At 42.3% G+C, this 20,435-nt stretch overlaps 1 protein-coding gene across 4 annotated transcripts; it reads right to left on the bottom strand.

The window, feature by feature from the left end:
* Positions 1-354: 354 nt before the first annotated feature.
* On the bottom strand, positions 355-19,728 carry wipf1b (WAS/WASL interacting protein family, member 1b). 4 transcript variants are annotated; one of them, XM_071479867.1, is made up of 10 exons: positions 19,591-19,728; positions 12,953-13,060; positions 5,447-5,549; positions 5,096-5,225; positions 4,802-4,975; positions 3,988-4,699; positions 3,452-3,552; positions 3,088-3,312; positions 2,584-2,697; positions 355-2,080 (listed from the first exon to the last, which is right to left on the bottom strand). In XM_071479867.1, the coding sequence occupies exons 3-10, from the start codon at positions 5,504-5,506 to the stop codon at positions 2,028-2,030; spliced, it is 1,569 nt and encodes a 522-aa protein (XP_071335968.1). In that variant the 5' UTR covers positions 5,507-5,549; positions 12,953-13,060; positions 19,591-19,728; the 3' UTR covers positions 355-2,027. The 4 variants fall into 4 exon arrangements, with proteins under 4 accessions (XP_071335968.1, XP_071335971.1, XP_071335969.1 ...); XM_071479870.1 differs by lacking the exon at positions 12,953-13,060 and having other exon boundaries at positions 19,591-19,726; XM_071479868.1 differs by lacking the exon at positions 19,591-19,728 and having other exon boundaries at positions 12,953-13,094.
* Positions 19,729-20,435: the final 707 nt, after the last annotated feature.

The following is a 20,435-nucleotide window of genomic DNA, read 5'->3' as shown; positions in this document are numbered from 1 at the left end:
CTTTAGATATTTGCAAAATATCTAAAGGTCGTGGAGTTTTCACCGCAGCGAATATGTGAGGTCCCTCATACCTGAACAGGAGCAACTGATACTGAAAAACCTCATGATTGCACCATGTTACTGAGTGACAATAACAAAATAAAATATTACAATATCTTTACCTTAATACCTTGAAAACATCAGTCACAACATATTTGGGATGATGATTGACACCTGCAGATGTTTACTTGTAAAATATATTGAGAAAATCCAGAAATGGTGGATATTGTTGACAAGTGCAAATTGTACAAATGACAACCTTTAAAATATTATAACAGACAAAATGGCAGGCAATGTCTTATATATCGTGACACATTTTTGTATCAAATTATTGCCCAATTTTATTGCACAAACATGTAAATGATGCATATTGTGTGTGTGATAATACAAAACCAGTCTCTTCATCTGTATGCTGACACTGCAATTCACTGTTGTCCAAATGATCGTCCTTTGTGCAGGAAAATCAAATTATTTACAATGTATTCTCCAACAAAAGCACATTTACCCCCAGGAACAGCATATAAAGCATCTTAAAGCATTTTATTTATTGATGTAAATAGATTTGCTTCTGTATGATTGTCTTAAAGAAAATGTCTCTTTGACCAACACATGATAATAATGTATCACGTATACAAAAGACCATTCAAAGCAGTGCTGGGTGAAGCAAAAACATAATACTGCACATTTCTGGAACATAACTTAAAAATAATACAGTCCTTCAACACCACTTGATTAAATCATACAGGTACATACACAGGTCCTTCATAATAAGTCAGCGCAGCTTTTAACAAAACAGCAAAAATAATAATCAGCTCAATTGTAAACCAATGCTTCCATAAACCCACACAATGTCCTTAAAAACATCTCAATCATAAGCATTACATGCATGCTCACGTCACATGTGAGAATCAAAAGAAAAGTACCGTTCAGTGGTTCCAACAGAAACACACACACGTAAACACACATACCGTGAAGGCACATGTGGCTTTGGCAAATGAAACACCCGCGTTTCCCCCGATCTTTGATGCAGCGGTGGCAGAAGTTTGGGGCCATTTTTTTTAGTTTGGTTCCATGTCTGTGTGTTGATGGTATAATTAAGACACTTTGCTATGCTAAATGTTCTAGATGATGTGGCAATCCAGCAGCTGTATGGCTTTAAATCGCCAGAGGTCATCCAACCCAGCTGAACAAACATATATACATAATTTAAGGCACAAAAGGCGAATTCCCTCAACTCTTTTCAAGCAGCCTCAAAATACAATCCTGAATAGAAAAAGGCACAAGGGAAACACTGGTACAAAAAAAAAAAAAAACCACTAGAGAGAAACAGCTTATCAACACACTTGAGGAAAGCAACAGTTTGCATTATAAGACCTGCACTGTTGCTGAATGATAAACCCTGGGAATTCAAATGTCGACAATATTGGCAGAAGCTGTGTGAACAGGCTGGGGGGGGGGGTGGGGGTCACATGTGCTGCCTGTCAACTTCAAAAGTAAAGAAAGAGTTTGAATTCTTTTTTCAAAAGCAATCTATGGGATCGATTAGTTAATATTGATCAAGTTTCATGAAAATACTATTGTTTATAAGTAACCCACAATTCACAGCAACCAGAACAACAAAAAAGCATCTTCCACCCACAGCATCGTTGTAAACCTGAAAAAAACTTTTTTTTTCATGGTACCTAAAGAGGTACAAATCTTTTTCTTTTTATCTGAACACAATGTACCGCAGTAGAAACAGGCTTTGGTCTTTGAATATCGCCATTCTGCTGCTCCAGAGGCACGTGATGTAAACTCCTGGTCATGAGTCTGTACTTCTACTTGGTCAAACGTACTTCACGTCCGTTTTACACGTTGCAGTCCACACACAAATCAAATGCCGCAGTTCAAAGCACAATGAGCGTAACAGAGGGAGAGAGACAAGGAGGGAAACAGAGGGGGTAGTTTTCAGGTGTTGCTGATGTGATGTGATGGCAGCCACCGCTTCTTCACCTGGGTATCGGAGGAAGAGGAGGGGCTCCTCTCTCCTTTTTACCAGAACCTGGAAAGAAGACAAGCACAAGGGAGTTAGCGTTTTCACAAGTTTTCCAGAGCAGATATGATTTTCTTCCACCAGGTGGCACTGTCTTACATTTCATTTGTCTGTCGGAGAGCGTGTCTCAAAAAGATTAAGATTAAGATTAAGATGGTTCTTTATTAGTCCCACACTGCGGAAATTTAAATCTAAAGGAAGAAATTTGATGAAATTTTGTGAAAATCTAATGTAGTTGAGGTACAGTGTTTTGTTCTCAAGTGCTCCATCTAGTTTTCCTTGCTTGTCTCTCACGGTCTATTTTTAGGCAAACAGGCAGAGCATTTATTTCTCAAACAAAACAAAGTATTTCTCAATAACAGAATTTCTCCACAGGTATTAAAGGATTAACTGTAGATAAAGTTCACAGGGATCACTGGATAAACTGGGTCCTGAAAAAACATTTTATTTACCCAAACCTGACAAGAGGATTTTATGTTTACAGCATATGTGTGTGCACGTCTGAGTCTGACCTTTGCCATCAGTCTTTGCAATCTTGCTGGGGTAGGTCTTCTGGAAGGGCACGTAGGGCTCAGGTGGAGGAAGGTCCGACACTGGATGGAAAGTGAACCGACACTCCCACTCGTCTGTTAATGGAGAGAAATGGAGGTCAATGGTTCTCTCATGACACAGAGGGGCATCAGAAGTACATGTATGGGTACAGATAATAGGTCACAGAGGAGAGTCAGTCTGGTTTAAGAGAAGATGAATGAAGGCAGATCGATGTGTTAGATGTGCTAAATTACATGGTTTTTATTGTTCTTAAATCTACAGTATATGTACTGTACTTATTATTCTCTCAATTTTTCCTTCTTACTCTCTACTGGTGAGAAAAAAAATAATAATCACAGCAATAATAATAATAATAGACAGATAGATAGAAAATACAGTATTTATTTCTGCTCTTCCTTTTCCCCACAAATTCATTTATCAATATTCAGATTTATCCAAACCGACACCTTCAGTGATCTACTCACCCTGTATCTGGTTGTGGTGAGAGTTCTGGAAGCCGTTACCCATGGGTGGTGGAGGAGGAGGGGCTCCTCCTGTCCCTGGCCTGTCTGGAGGGAGGGGGGGTCTACCGCCAGGTCCGCCACGAGGGGGATCTGGGCCTGGCCGACCCACAGGAGAAGGAGCTGGCGACAACCTCACACTGCCCCCACCCACGCCACGATTTGAGGGAGGAGGGGGAGGAAGAGGCCCTTTGGAGGTAAAAATTAAAATTGTTGGGTTATAGTGAAAAAAGCCTCCTGAGAATTTACAGATTTCTCACCCTTTTTTTTTTTTTTTTTTTTTTTTTTTAGTAATCCAGTGTTCGGTTCACTGATCAAGGCTGTTCACCTGTGCGTGTTGAGGACTGGTTCCTCCCAAGAGATGGCGGCCTCTCGTTCGGTGGGGGAGGGAGAGGTCCTGTCCGGCCGTGAGGTGGAGCTGGACCATGGCTGCCAAGGAAAAGCAGAATTTTAATCTGTGTGTCAATTGCACAACATTTCATCTTAAAAGGAGAACAAGCTGTGAAGAAGATATATCTTTAGAAGTGCAAATCCAACAGTCCAGGAACACACCATAAATTAACAGCTTGCACATGTTAACAAAACTGTATTTTACATAAAACAAATGAAGGGTTTTTAAAAAGCGACTGATCTTTTTAGAAGGAAGCAACATGAAGAAGTTTGCATGATGTGTTACTGCAGCAGAATGGAGCAGCTATTAGATTTGAATCTATGCAAACTGTGACACAGCCACCAAAAAAGATTTAACTATCAAGGACATTATCTGTGTGTCTGCTGCTCAGAGGAAGCTCTGCGTACACACCTGGCTTCAGAGCTACTCATCCATTCACACTTAACAAATAAGATAAAAATCTTTCCCTCTACCTGTTGAGCGAGCTGTTCCTTTGGGGTAGACGAGGTGTGCTGTGGTCATCCCCTCCCGCCGGGGCGGGTGGGAGAGGGGGAGGACCCGGTCGCCCCGGTGGGAGAGGAGGAGCACCCCCACCAGCTGCAGAACGAGGGGATGAGGTGGAGGAAGGTTTGGAGTTGACCGAGGGAGGAGGAGGAGGGGGCATGTCGCGGGGCATAGATGGCCGGTGACCTCCCAGAGGAGCCGGTGGTGGCGGGGGTCGGTCGTCGGGAAGCGGTGGTCTCCCCCCAGGAGCTGGCGGCAAGGGAGGGCGGCTGCTGTTTGGGGGTGGAGGAGGAGGTGCGGAGAAGCCTGGTCTTGGCCCGGGTGAGGAGCCTCCTGGTGGGGGAGGGAGAGCTCCGTGTCTCCCTGGTGGAACACTGGGAGGTGGGGGGCCAGAAGCCGGGCTGGGCCTGGGTCCTCCGGGGAGTGACGGTGGAGACGGGCCCCCACGAGACTGGAAGGACTGGCCTGGTCGAGGTGTGTTTGGTACGGGAGGGGGGGCGCCACCTGCAGAGTCTTGTCTGGATGAGAAATTTGAGCGGCCCTTGGGAAGATCTGGGGCGTTGCTACGGACACTGCCAGGGGCTCCTGGGAGTTTAGGTGGGCCGCCGCCGCCTCCAAAGGGGCTGGGGCCACCAGAGCGGCCTCCTGGGGGGAAAGCAGGTCCTCGGCTAGGTCCTGAGTCTGGGGGGAAGAAAATAAAAATTAACTATGTTAGCAGTTTTACTGGTTTCACTGCTTTCTGTGATGTTCATCATCATCATTATAATTATTAATATTTTATACCTGTGGTGTCTCTGTTTGATGCAGACCTCAGTTTCGGCATCCCTCCTGCAAACAGGCCTCCTAAACCAGAGGGGGACCCGCCACCAAAACCTCCTCCACCTCCACCTCCACCTCCTCCTCCTCCACCTCCTCCTCCTCCACCTCCTCCCCCGCCGCCTCCTCCGCCTTTGGGTTCTGAAAAGTTAAAGAAGAACACGTGATGCTTTATTTATTTACTTTAACTTAGTTTGTAGCCAGGTTAGTCACACTAACTTAGTCATATGGCTCAACAGTGTTAAAGAGGTCCCCACTTACTGTCCAGTACGGGTGCACTGCGGTCATTGGTGACAGTTTTCTTTAGTCTGGTGCCTTTATTAATGTCGGACAACAGAGCGTTCCTCCCCTGTTGCTCTGTGCGGCTCAGATTTGGCTTATCTGTGTTTGCCTGAAACAGAAACAGAGTAAAACACCTGGAAACGGGGAAATCAGCTGCTGATTTGACTGATCCTTGTGCAATAAGTGTAAAGGTAAAAATGTAAACAGGTAACAGGCAGCGAGTGAACGAAAACCAGGATCACTCAGATGTTATGACATAATTTCTCCACATGATGTCTCTGCTGAGCGCGGTCGAGAGGACAGGGCAGCAGAGATCACTGGATGACTTACAACATTGAAGGTGGGAGGAGGGGGAGGCCCTGGGGGTGGTGGGGGAGGTGGGGCTGGCATCTTCCTCTCTCCACTTCACTCTATCTGCACTGGACGCCGCACCCTGGATGACAACAGAGAAGAAATCAAACACACTGGTATTGCACCAGCATTTTTTTAGCAGTTGCATTTCTTCTGAAGACTGGGGATCAAATAGGTCCCTGTGAACCAAAAATCTATGCAATTTCAGTATCACTTTATTCAGAATATGTAGTGATTCTTCACTGCTATTTTTCCACCTACAGTCCAGAGTAGACAGACGTTCTCATGTGCACAATTCTCAATCAAGATCTCCAGAGACCAGCAGCAAGTTAATTCAGAACACCGACAGTTTGAAGCAAGCAGTCAGGCTGAAGCTGCTGCTAAAGCTACACTTCTTATTAAGGCAACTACACAATCCTGGAGTGTCTATGAAGTGACTGCAGACTCTATACAGTGTCCACAAGAAGCAGTGGTGACAATGCTCACTTTCACTTCCTTCCATCTTGGTGACAAGTTTGAGAGTTAATACTGAGGCTTAAAGAAGATGGACTGTTATTCTGCTCCACTTTCTGGCTCCTACAACAACCAATATGGCAGCAAGTGGTGAACACAACTTTAGGTTTCACAACATCCCTCAGAAAACCTGCGGGGGAACGTCACAGACGCATGCCTGAAAGGTTCTAGGGGAAGGAGGTCCTCCTCTTTCTATGTGTTGAGATTGTGGCTTTATTTTGAAGTTCTGAAATTGATGATTTCCATACATAAACAGTAGTTGTTGATAAAATAAGCAAAGCATTTTGTGGAAAATATCTCGAACACTGCACCTTTGCAGGGAGTGTTCACAATAAAGTGAATTCCTGGAGGGACTGACAGTCCAGATACAGTAGTCCAACATGTCCTGAGCAGAAAGGATTTAAGTGCTTTAAATAAGTCAGAAAAAAAAAATCCCCAATCAACTGATTACAGCAATCACAGGCAGTGACAGACTTACAATAAATGTTTCATCTAGCAGGAACTTGAGTGTTAAGTTCCCTAAAATATGACTTCAAAACATGCTGTATATCTGGAGTTTGACTGTGCAACAGTGCACAGATACCTCTTTCTTATCAACCATTACACAATGCATGGGAGAGAATCTGCAGTGTTGTTCTGTGATAATGACCCCGGTGCTGTAGATCAAACGTCACCTCACAAAAAATGGCAATACCAATAAAAAGACGTTTTAGTGTCTCTCCTGCAGAAGAGCACTGCAGGCAACAGAACCCGACTGGCTACAAAGAAATTCAAAAATTATGGTGATTATAAATAAGAACAACACAACCTACATTTCACACCCTGAAACTCATCTGTATAAGTTAAAGAGTTCATCAGGTCAAATTACTGACATGAGAGGAGTCGCTTCCCCATCTGAACGCTGCAGTCTGCTACACACACAAAGCTAATGCTGAACTTCTGTTAGCTCTTATTTAGACTGAAAGCTTTGAAGGCATCAAAGAAACACATGGACGTTGTTGAACTGTGACAAAGACGCACACATGATAATCATTATGCCACAGTTACTGTTAAACCCAAACTCTGTGTTGTTTATCAAGGTAAAGGATTCTTACCTGTCAATCAGAAGCTAGCTGAAATTAAAGTCCCATAGCATCAGTACCATTGTTTTCATTCTACTTGTTTTATCTCTGGCGACAAGAACTATCTGCACTAAGATCACGGAGTTAGGTCGGGGAAAATGCCATGAATTACAAAACCAGTTAAACAACGAGCAAGAGGAGGAACAAGTACATGACTTACTCCCTCGCATGCATGCTCGCACATTCAAATTCCCAACACAATGTCCCCGTGTCCCCTTATATAAAACACACACACACACACACACACACACACACAACTCAGCCTCTCACTTCATCTCAAGTCACACAAACACACTCACTTACACACAGTCATACCATCCTCTAGGGGCCTCTTACTTCCTGTATGCTGCTGACAAACAGGAAGTCACCACACGGCTCCAGCACCGCAGCCATCCGGTTGCCAGGATGATGATACCTCTACATCTCAGCTACGTATCTTTTTGTCGTTCTCCTCCTCCTCCTCCCTCTCACTGTCTGTCTCTCAACCGTGCATCACTCCCACACTACATCTGTTTGTCACCTTTCTTTCTCTTCCTTCCTCCTTTTGCTTTCTTCGTCTGTTTGCACGCGGTCTTGGCGTTCATCCTTGTACACCCTAGCAGCCTTCTTTTCTGAGTCTGTTTTCCCCCTGTGATCTTTCTTCAGTCACCTTCTATGTTTCATACTGAAAACTGACACTGAGATTTTGTCTCTTTCAAAATAAAACCCAGGCAGGACCACAACAGGCAAAAGGAACACAGGAAACTGTTGTTGCATGACACCAAGGTGTGACTGGTTATCTTCAAAATCTAAGTACTTTACATTTGTGCCTAAATCTGGGTCTGAGCAGTGAAGCGTTTTGGTGAGTCAACGCCTAACAACACAGACTGCTTATAAACTCTAAAACATGCAGCAATATTTACGAAAGTTTAGAAAAATGTATTTTTGAAGAATATTTCTGAGAGTTACCCCAAGAAAAACTAATAGTTATAAGCTTATGTTTATTGTCCATATCAAATACAGAATCTCTGACATGATAATTCTTATTAAAGCTGTTTACATTTATCTTTTCAATGACAGTCACCAATTTCCCATGATGGAGAAAAAAGCCTTTAAAACACTGGAGAAAATAAGCTTAAACCTGAGGGGAGCCAAATATAAACAGGAAATGTAGAGTAAACATGCCTCAGTTTTAAGACTAAACCAGCCATACTTTTAATGCAGACTGTGACTGTGAATGATGCCTGCATGTGGCAACACTACAGTCGGATGCTTAAGATGCTATTAAGGGGAAGCTGGAGTCCATGGAAACTTAAATCAGTGATTCCTGCATCACATATTTTGTAGAATCACATTTAAAATCAGTGAAGACTTAGCAAGGATGCAACAGAGAATGCACAGAGAAATCACTGCTTAAACAGGCAGTCTGATTTAATACTACTACATTTAATACTACAGTTTATAATATTAATATACATAAACACACTGTAGTGCTGTGGATTTTTTTAATCTTTCATGATTTAATGTTAAATTAAATAAAAATTCATACAGCCAGAGTCCAGCAACAGATGCTCTGGCCCCCACACAGCCCTGATCTTAGGTTTTTTACTACACTTTGCATGAACTGATAAATAAAAAAAAACAATTTACAGCATCATTTGCCAAGTTTACAACCACTAATACAAACCATAATTCTCACCTAAAGATGTGTTTTCCATGTTAACATATTTAATCAAACGTCTTAGTACTGATCCAGATCAGGAGGAGGCAGCAGGAACAAACTGGGCCTCACTCTAAAGAGAGCACAAACTCCAAAACACAGACCCCACATTATGAACGTGAACCTGAGGAGAACAGTCCACTACCATAAATTGATGCAAGCTCATCTTAAAAGATTCAGCAGGAGCAGTGCTGCACCTAATGCTAACTATCATTACCATCAATTAATGATTTCCAGATACATATCAAAATCAAGATAAATGCTCTGCATAAGACGACAGTCGCAGTCCACAAGCCCATATAAAGAATCATCATATAAAGCAAAACACAAATCAAACAAACGACCAGCAAATATCTGCTTCATGATGGACAATTAGTAAGATACAGTTCATCAACATTTTTATCTTTAAATCACCCACATTTCTGTTGAACACTTAATTAAAGCATGGGTGAGGAGACTTCAGGCAGGTGAACTTGGACAAACTTTAGCTGAACAGGAAAACATCACTCACAGAGGAGAAGTGTAGAAGCCGCGATTGAAAGTCAGATGCATGTGCATCCGATTCCACTCCTCTAAAAACTACAGATGTTTCTGTTCGGCCTCCATCATGACAGAGCCCTCAGCGGCAGGGAAAGTGGATTTCTCTCACTCTCACTACTTAACTGCATTCTAAAAACATGCAGCCATTATGAAACTCAGCCCACTGCTGGTCATCAAGATGGGGCTGAGAGGGAAATGTGTTCAGTCTATGAATAAGCCTGAGTCGGTTTCACAGTTAATCAGAATACAGAGGTTAACATGTCGACTCATTTCTTGCAGCAGTGATGAAATGACACTGACGCTCACACAACTGCAGATGTAAGACCAGCACATAACACAAGGCAGACGACCAGAGTCAGTGAGACTGAGTTTCTCATTATGTGTTGCAAGGAAAGGACACCGTGATGGAAAACCCCTGCTTGGTTTTGCATGGCTGACAGTTGCTACAGTCGCCTGTGGAAAGGCAGAGTACAATGTGCTTCAACATGCACCACAGTGTAACGACTTGAGACAAGCAAACAGGGTCTATTTATAAGCTGAATGTTAGTGCAAGATTTGCAGATGATTCTGACGCAGCCCCCGGTGAATGCAGAAACACATCAACTTCCGCCAAAGGAAACAGACCTGTGTGTTGAAACATAAAATGCACAACACAACTTCTTTCTTTTTTCATCTAGATAAAGTCAGAAGCTGAATATATATGACTCATACACACTCCTAATATTAGTTAAGCATTGACACCAGGGGGGTGTCAATGCTTCAGAGAGAGAGCGAGAGAGAGAGAGAGAGATATGAGTTATTCCAGGGTGTGGATGCTTTGAAGAGACACACACAGTGAATATGGCTCACATATGTTTTAGTTTACAGACGGCCATAAAAAGGCTCCTTCATCCTGCTGCTGAACCTCCTGTGCTCCATGACCTCATTAAAGTTTATGCACACAAACACACACACACACACACAGAGGTATTGAATACTGAACATGGATAAATCAGCAGCTGAATATATTCTGATACTTGAACACATGGCTGATTTGATTTCTCTCACTCTGCAGTCTGTATAAAGGAAAACATCTCACATTTAGTAGCTTGTTCAGCGACAACAACATAGACACCATCCGTGTGTCTCCAGTGGGAAACACACTAAGCAATGACAAAATTCTCACAAAGCCATTTGTCAAATTAGATTCAACTGCTACAGTGTGCACTGACTTTTCTCTCCACCAGGTTCGAGAACACCTGGATTCACACAGCTGTGCAAACTGGGGTGAATAGATATTTAAGCCTGTCTGACTTTAAAGAGGGAAAAAAAAGAAAAAAATTAATTATGTTGAGTAATTAAATGAGTTTTTTAAAGCATGACTAAAAAAAGACTGTGGTTCCATGTAGAAACATGTTGTGGTTTGTAGGGGTGATGGTGGCTGGAAGTGAACGTGTCATTAAGTGGAACCCTCCCATCACTTTTCACTCTACTCCGCCCAAGCTCTCAAACGGCTCTGCAGTAAATGTTCCAGTAACAATAACACAACCAAACACACCTTGTGTAATTCAACACTTGACAGCATTCAAATATTATATATTTATGAAGCTGTCTCCACTGGAGATTATCAAGAAGAACCGAGACAGAGCTGCTGCTGCTGCTGCTGCTGCTGCTGCTGCTGCTGCTGCTGCTCAGAAAAAGATCAAAACCTGAGCCGACCTTGGTGGAAAAGGTAACTTCAGACATTTTGAACACAGCCCAGGGCAGTAATAAATGTGTCGGCTGTGCAGGAACAGTGCTGAGTGGCTAAGCTAACATCCTGTGGCGTGTTCACATGCATTCGCTCTCACACACACACACACACACACACACACACACACATACACCAGCTGTATCTGGCGACAGATGTGGTTCTGTTGCTGTTGATTTAGTCTTCGACTCAGCAGGGTAATTCTAAATCCTGCACATCCTTCAAATAAAGAATTAAATGCTGAATATGTTTCATGGTGGAAACATTTCTCTTCTCTGGAAAGGCCCTTTGCTAATTGTCTTATTAACTGAGGGATTTCTTTTCTGTCTGCTTTTCCTCTGAAGAGCTACTGCATGTGCTGTGTAACCAGATTTGACTTGAGGACATTAAAATATGGAAAGCTTGAGCCGGCTAGACAAGGCTCATGCACACGTTTGTTTCACAAATGCTTCTAAAAGTTATCAAACCTCCAGCACTGAGAGATCAGCTCTCTGAGAAACATGAAATGTAACCACCTTTTCAGTTTTTTTCTAGTTTTCCCTCAATGGCATAAACCACTTCCTACAAACACTACAACACTGTCTCCATGTTACTCTGCAAATATGTTGAATTTCTTGAGTCTTATGTGTTTTTTTTTTGGTGCTTTGAACCACCATCAGTCAACTTCAGCAATTCTGGGTGATCAAAATGTAATTAGCAAGTACACTGATGGCCACTGAGGCCCAGCAGAGTTTTATTGTTGTGCATTTAAATCTCATTTGCTAATCTTTGTTTCATGTTTAGTCTTTATATCTAAAAAGCTGTGCAAGAAGAAGTTGGAAGAAACATCAGTTCTCATTCATATCCAGTTCAATTAGTATTGTAACTGAATCGATACTGAATTGAATTGGAAATTACATCAAATCAGGATCTTGTGAATTGGAATTTAACTGATTCAGTAAATCAGTGGTTAATACTCACTACTGATAAAGTCCTATAAATCTACAGTATTTAGTATTTCAACTCTGTGATGAACCAAATCACTGTCAAACATGGAAAAAAGATACTGATGTTAACAGATGTTGGATAACAAAATACCTTCATCATATTTTACAAAATCACTTCAGTCATTTTTCAAGTAAAAATGTCCAAAAATTACTTTTCATCTCCTCAAATTTCTGTTTCATATCATTGTAAATTGATTATCTTTTAGACTGTTACAGACAAAACAAGCAAATGAAAGCTAAACTTTAATTTGGAACAAAATCAGTGACATACATTATTTTCTCCTAAATGCTGCTGTTCAGTTAGCTGACCTTGACCTCTGACCTTCCTGTGGGGCTTAGCTTCTTAAAAACACTCACAATGTGCTCACACTGTGAGCCAGGAAGCTCAGCTCGGTGATTAAACAGTAAACAGACTTGAGGAGACAAAGCAATATTTCCATTACTCACCCTACGACAGTCTAACCTGTGTGTTGTGTCTGGTCTCAGTAAATTTAGTCTCCCACTCAAAAACTTCTGTCATGTGGGTCAACGTTTCAAAAATACTGTTTTTGATGGAAGAACGATCTAAGCAGTTAATCAATAATCAAACAATAGTTGCAGATTTATTGTCTGTCCATCGATTAAATGATTGATCGCCTCGTCATTTCAGCTCGACACACAGGAAACGTGACTTTAAACGGGACCGAGCTGAAGTCTTCAATAAACTGCAGCTCTACACATCAGCATGTCTTTTAAACAGATCAACTGATGATCACAACAAGTGAAATAAGAACTGAAAACAGTCAGTAAACTAAAAACAGGCGTCGGGACTTATTTATATAATCACCTTTTCTTACATGTACAACATGATGAAAATCTGTCAGTGGAAAAAACCATCAGCGAGTCTTTAGTACTTACTCAATCTGTGTCCATAGAAGAATCAGCAGTATGTTCAGAAGACAGTAGAAGAAGCACCTTAGTTCATTCCTCATAAAAATGCAAAATGTGAAGAGCAGCCACATACAGCTGAAAACAGACAAAAGCGGAAGATTAGCAGCATCTAAAAAGGTTTAAAAAAAACATGCTGCACTGTGAAGAACTTCTTGATTCCTCTTCCTCTAAACTCACACATTGCACATTCAGAGAAGACCCAGTTCCACGCACACACACACACACACACACACACACACACACACACAAGCCTTATATACGCCACAGGCCACTTCCTCTTTTCAGTTCCCCACCTGGGGGAGGGATTCCCACCGAGGCTCAGGATTGAAATGAAGCCTGCAACAAGGTTTTACGAGCTGGAGAGATATAAATCCACCATATCTGATATCTGAGGAAATAATTTCAAACATCCAGGTACAAACCACAAAATTATTAAATAAAAGTAGAATATATTTAGAGAATGCATTCATCCACCAAGGCCGCACAGTCCTCCATCCTAAATGCTTAGACCTCCAAATCTGAAATCAAGTGGCGGCAAACTTCTAGCTTTAAATATTACACTTATTTTTTAAAAACTTACGCACAGTCTTGCCATCTGTGACAAAACTGTAGAGCTAACACATGTTTTTATGTTGGATTAATATCAATATTCTTCACAAGTAAACATGTTGAACAGCAGCAAGATCCACGGTCGTCATCTTCATCATTTCATTTCAGTTTCATCAAAATCAGACCAAAGTTTCCGATGACTGTTTCACACAGAAACAGATTACTCAGTGAATTTCTTGTATCAGAGGAACCACAACGTGAAAATGCAGCATCTACTCAAAGTCTGTGTCGTCAGAGATTATGTTTGTTACAACAAGACATGATTGATGATGACTGGCTGCAAACTGTACTTCCTCTGTGGAGCCTGGGAGAAGGGGAGAAAGAAAAGCCCTTTATGTCAAAAGGATGAGACATTAGAGCAGAGGAGTGATTGTTCTCTCTCTCACTCACACACACACACACACACACGCACTTGTTTTACGCCTAATTAGCATGACCAGCAGTGACTCATTTGGTGGTAATTTTGTAAACTTGTGCGCACAATGATGAACACAATGGAGACGTAAAAGAGAACTAGGACTGAAAGAGGTGAGAGCAGGACGTGGAGGAAATGATGAGAGGGAATCAGGGAGAGGGGCTGAATCCTGCTGATCCAGGTATCATACTCTTGGTTTTTTGTTGTCACTGCATCCTGCTGACTCTCAGAAAACTGGAGCATTGGGATGAAGCTGAAATACATATTTTTAGGTTGCTGCTGATCCAGGTTCCTTTATCGTCTACTTCTCCATTGCTGCTGTATGTTCAACAGCAACACACTCAGAACTGATTCACCTCAGATGGTTTTTATTCAAAAGATCTATTCAACATGAGAAAGCTTTTATTCGTAACATCTGAAGAAAAGCAAACATTAAAGGAGCCTCTTCCTATGTTTTATTTATAGGAAAATCAAGCACAGCTTCTATTTAACTGAAAGTGAATTGATCCCAGGCCTTGGTGCTGCTGGACTGAAGAGTTAGCATAGCTCCACAGCTGCCACTTCCTGTGCTCTCAGTGTCACACTTCCTGCCTCGCAACACAGTCAGCGGCGGGCTGCCAACCCCACCATCGGCTGCACTTCAATACTCTCCCCTTGTCTTCTTTTTCCAGCCAATTACAGCACCGGAGCTGCGTCTTAAAGAGACACCTTGGCTCTCTCCCCCTGCACTCAGCTGTTTTCCTTCACCAGGCTCCAGTGAGGGCGGAGAACGTGTCTGAGCTGGTGCTTCAGTTATCCACAAAATAAGCCCAGTGTTCCACACAGGGGCCACTGCAACTGGCTCATTCTTCAAGGTAAAAAAAACACGCTCACAGTGTCAAATCAATGCTCGTCAATCAGTCTTTACATGAGACAAATGTACAACAGGAACCTAAAGACTCTGCATGTGAAGCTACAAGAGCCTTTTCATCACTGCAGACACTGGAACTGATACTGGGAAAGTGACTGAGAATGAAACAAATATCCAAACCAAAGATACGTTCACATCCCCCTGTGAAGGTTAAAAAAATGTTTTATTTCTCTGAAATATGGATTGGATCTCTGACAATTAACAGAACAAGACCTTTTGTGACGCTGTTTAATTTAGGTGGTTGAACACAGTAAGCAGCTCATTTGTGGAAACGTTTTCAGGTTTTAGAGAAGCCAAGTAATTATTCCTTCAAGGATCTGTGACATTTTTCCTTTTTGCTGAAATGCTTTTTTTTTTTTTTTTAGTGTTCTCATCATGTCTGATGAGATTTGCACATTACATCATGGTGCCGTGTTTAGTTACTGCAGCATCAGCAATTCAGGCAACACTGAATATAAGCCTATATAAAACAGCCTGAAACAGCAAGTTGTCTTTATAACACTTTGCATTTTGTCAGGAAAAAAAACCACAAACACAACATAACATATGAGCTTTAGAGGTGCAGATACACAGAGCCAAGTTAGCTGTTTCCAGTCTTTGTGCTAAGCTAAGCTAATGGCTGCTGGCTACAGCCTCAGGTATCCACACAGTCAGCTGTGTTCCTCAGTTGTCTGTCTCACAACGCCTGGTGTTCTACTGGCGCTACACACCTGTAAACACAACCTGAAGTTTAAATCTTCTCCTGCAGTTTATGCACATAAACAAAGTGACTGTGCATTGTGCTCTGGGCACTTTCAAACTGCAGGTGACCTGCAAATCAATGTTCCCCAAAATGTCAAAACTACGGCTTTAACAAGAGTCCAACTTCTAAAATTGTGTCTTCATTTCTCCAGTTTCAGTCATATCAAAACTACAGTCTGCTATAGCAACAGGAACTGGGTTGTGTTTCAGTATTCTCTATATTTCCTCTTTGTTTCCCACTAGCAGCAGCACTAGCCCTGCAGAGGTCATGTGTCTGAACAGACTCTATGAAGTAAAGTCATCAGGTTCACCTCATAACCTCTGCCCTTCAAAGGGTAAACACACATTAGCTTAAACTACTAAGAAAGGCGAACGAAGAGAGCGCAGAACAGAAATGATCTGCCCCCCATCCTGTCTGTCAGTCACATGAACATTAGTGCAGCTCGCCCGCAGGCCACTCAGTCACTTCAGATGCTTTGTGATCACATATCACGCCACTTATGACTCACACACTGCAGGACAAGCAGCAGGCCGTCATTCAAATGCTTCAACTGTGTGAAGACGAACTGAAATGTACAACAGACCAAGTGTGATTCAAATGCCAGACACAGTTATTTCACTATCTTAATATTCAAGAGTTTCCTCTGGCTGTGCCTGCAGCTTTTACCTGATCATTTATTATACTTATGTTCATCGCTGAAACAAAACATGGGTAACACGATATAAATGATTATTATCACACAGAACACAACTTTTCTGTTCTGAGCAGAAACAAACGTTTACTCCCAGGGCTCACTGATAAATGTGTGAGCTGTAACAGAACTAATAATCATTTTTTTCTGGTGTAGGTTTGCACAGCACCTCCTGAACAGGTTGCAATCACAGAGCCAATACACACAGACACACAACTTTGGACTGAAGGATGATACTCGACACTGAGCCCATTTTTTTTAATCTAATACTAATCAACTGCAGCTTTTTTTACCACTCTGTCATTTCCTGACCATATCAATAATGAATGTTTAAATTCTGACCACGGCTGTCGATGACTCTGATCTGTTGCACTAACAACACTTGAGGCACAAAGTCAGTGTGGGTGAGTGTTTCGGGGCTGGACGCACAGAGATGCCAGGATCACATGCTTTACACAGGAAACGGAGCCGAGCACAAAGAGAGCACAGTATCGCGTTATGTTTCTACTACTACCCACACATGCTAAACAAATGCACATGCTATCCTCTGACCCAAAAGTTACAATGCAGAACAATGCTGCAGTTCTTTCACATTCCGTCTCTTCATCTCTGAATGCACAGCAGGAAATGATGACAGGTCTTTTAGATCCTCTCACTTCATTTCAAAAAGACGACTAAAGATATATTAGTGGAAATGTTGGAGCGGTCGAGTTTCACCCGGCCCCTCACTTCCTAACCAACGCCGGGTTCGTCCCACTGCGCTCCTGAGGAATGCCAAGAACTCCGAGCTACAATGAGATAAAACTAGTTCTATGACGAAGCACATGGATGAGAACACAACCAGAGGCAACATGAGCACATAAACAAGGCTCCTGTCTGCTGCTGTGACCAAAAACCTCAACACATTTTCAGCTTTGAAGAAACTGTAACACAATCTGATGAGATCCAAGAACGACTGCGCAGCCTCTGCTCCTGCCTGGGTGACAGCCAGCACAGGAACCAAATACGAAATACGAAGAAGCACATGCACATCACAAGTCTATAGATAAAGTCATTTCACAGTATGTGTCATATCACCCACAGACTACGCAGAAACAACAGCATGACCTCACTGTTGTCTCCAATCAGTTTCTAAACGGACTTTGTGGTCTGAGGTAAGGTTTCCACAGCTGCCATCTTTGTTAGATTGAACCCTGAAGATCCACATTTGGGGAAGTGATGTGGGAAAAACAGATGACAGCCACCATGGCTGTGCATGAGCCTGAGACAGCTGTCAATCAAAGACAGAACATGCTCTTCTTTAGCTTTAAGATCGTCTTACATTCATCTTCAAAAAAGTATTTCCACCTGGTCCCTCCCGTCCACATGTCGAACGGACCGGATGATCAGGCCAGAACCGCACAGAGCAGCCATCACTGTGTGGGTGTGGGTGTGGGTGTGGGTCAGTGTGAGTGCCGTGCATTTCCCATTTAAGAAAACATGACCCCAGGACAGTTTGAGTTTTTGGACGTCAGCATCTTGTTGTAGATGCTGTTTGTACAAAGCTTCAGCTCAGTTTCAACAAACAGCATCTCAGTTTATGTGAAGTGGATAAACTTTTTTAATGGAAGAATCACATTTGCAAGGATGTGATACTAAGTTCACACTGAAGTCAGAGCAGTCACAGCCCCGTCAGTCATAGTTCCACCTCAGTATCTATGACTGCTACACACACACAGAATTATCTTGTGTAAATTAATTTCCTGAACTATGTAAATAACCAGAGCTGTCACGATTCCAGCTACTTTGAATTTCTCTTCTTCAGGACGATCCAACTGTTTTATCACCAAACTGCTCGGTGGTTTGCTTCAAAAGACAAAATCAGCTTAAACTGATTAGATTTCTGGAGCAGTTGGTGCAAATGATCTGTTTTCTACAGTTGTAAATAAACGATTCAGTCAATGTGGGATTGTGTGCAGGAGAATAATAAACTGAACGTGAGTTTCCACTGACAGGAGGATATAGGACACTTACTGCATCTCCACTGGAGTCTACGTGCACATATAGGGATATGTGCACGTACATATATCAAACCTTACACATGCAGCAATGATGAGTTTCTTCTCATGTAATGAAGACGTATGAAAACTAATGTTATTCAGTGTTGATGATGTGATATTTATGCAACCAGCATGTTGCATGGTCGATCAGTTCATTTGAAGCTGAGAAGAGCGAGTTACAGCAGCCTTAAGGCAGCGACTGGAGGCCGAGGAGCCGAGGAGCCGAGGAGGGGAGGACAGTTTCATTACTCTGTTGCCCATCAGATTAGTGTCATATCAACATGTGTTTACTGTGGATTCCTCCATTCAAGCAAGTTCGTCTCTATAAACTAAACGTTTACAGAAGCTGGCTCAGCCTCAGAGTGAGTGTGTGTCTGTGTAAGTGCATGCAGAGAGACTGCTTCCAGCCAAATAGCATTCTGTCAAACAGGTTGCGAACAAACACACACACACACACACACACACACACACACACACACACACACACATACAAATTCCTCTTCCTTAGCTTCCTGACTTCATGCCAGATAATGATGTGGATGACAGGCCCCGCTGAAGTCAGGAGCATTTCTTTTTGTGTGCACATGTGTGTGTGTGTGTGTGTGTGTGTGTGTGTGTGTGTGTGTGTGTGTGTGTGTGTGTGTGTGTGTTTGTATTCACCAGAATTTCCTACTCACTGCAAGTCTCTTTGAAAATAAAATCCAAATATGTGAGAACACTGCAGCCCATTACTTCATTACTTCAGCCCTTACACAACTCAAAACACATGCCTAATGTCCAGCTTCAGTCTATGTGAGGCTACATCCACACAGCAGACCGGTCTGTGAAAACACACACACACACACACACACACACACACACACACACACACACACACACACAGACCATCATTTATGGGAGAAAGAAAGAACAACCCCTGGCCAGTTGCCAGGGCCCCTGCCACAGCTCTGAGCCACTTTCCAGGACGTTTGAAAGCGACTAAACGCGTCTGTGCTCGGTGAGAGAAACAACTAGTCTCACGTCCTTCGCCGTCACCGCTGGAATCGGCCTCAGCTGCTTTCTGGAAGATGATGGCAACTTTCTTTCTGCTTGTAAACCGAACTCGGGTCTCACGGTTTCCGCTTCACTTCAGTTATTTTCCACACACACACACTCACAGAACTCAGACCACACTTTAAGGCGAGGTTTGCTGGACCTACCTGTGGAAGCGGGACACGCTGTGCACGGCTAATACTCTTCCATCGACCGTCAGTGTCCTGCGTGCCCGGGGCTGAGGACCGCTGAGCAGCCAGTGCTGAAGTCTGCAGAGAGGACTGGCAGCAGGCTGCTCGCTGGCCTCACCCAGAGCCGTACACACAGCGGGTTGAGCCACTTCAGCCGAACATCATGTGAGAGGGGGACATTTCATACATGAGACCATAAACTATGTATTTATAAAGTATTAATCCGATCTGATACATGTAGCCATTTTCTTTTACAATATTTTAAAAGGTTAACCAAACCTATAAAGTTGGCAGACTAGTAACTTGTCAACTAGAGTTAACTAACTGTAGTGTGTGTGGAATTGTTTACATAAATGTGCATCACTGTTAAGCAGCAGTGTCATCTGCTGTAAGGATTTAATACAAACTGGCCCCCAGCTAACAGTTATTCATAAAGTTATTAACCTCCTAATGGGCCCCAGGGGGCGAAAAATAAAATCTGTTCCCAATTTTGATAATTGATTAACTGTTTGAGTCATTAATAAATTCAAATACAAGTTAAATTAAAGTAATTATTAAAGAAAATGATAATATTGATAATAAAAATAATTGTTGGTTGCAGCCTTTTTATGGAGTAACAGTACCTTTTCTGAGCAATAATTATGTGACAAACATAAAATAATAAGGATTTTCCATTAATAAAATTATGTAGAAAGAAAGAGTAGCATCATCTTAGGATGGGTAGTTATATATATATCTATATCTATATAGATATAGATATAGATATATATAGATATAGAGCCCTAAACTGACTTCTTGTTCCTTGTTCGTCCTCTGATTCC

This window comes from Trachinotus anak, unplaced genomic scaffold (assembly GCF_046630095.1).
Source record: "Trachinotus anak isolate AG129_WGS33_773 ecotype Australia unplaced genomic scaffold, CSIRO_AGI_Tana_v1 ptg000007l, whole genome shotgun sequence".
NCBI classification, from domain to species: Eukaryota; Metazoa; Chordata; class Actinopteri; order Carangiformes; family Carangidae; genus Trachinotus; species Trachinotus anak.
The sequence above is the reverse complement of the archived record's forward strand: the minus strand, read 5'-3'. Positions and strand labels throughout refer to the sequence as shown.

Excerpts from the sequence above, each read along its gene's own strand:
- wipf1b (XM_071479867.1), bottom strand. The coding sequence starts at position 5,506 with ATGCCAGCCCCACCTCCCCCACCACCCCCAGGGCCTCCCCCTCCTCCC. Across the intron at positions 3,313-3,451 it reads CCAGTCCTCAACACGCACAG|GGCCTCTTCCTCCCCCTCCT; the intron begins GTGAACAGCCTT and ends TTACCTCCAAAG. Across the intron at positions 2,698-3,087 it reads TCACCACAACCAGATACAGG|ACGAGTGGGAGTGTCGGTTC; the intron begins GTGAGTAGATCA and ends CTCCATTAACAG.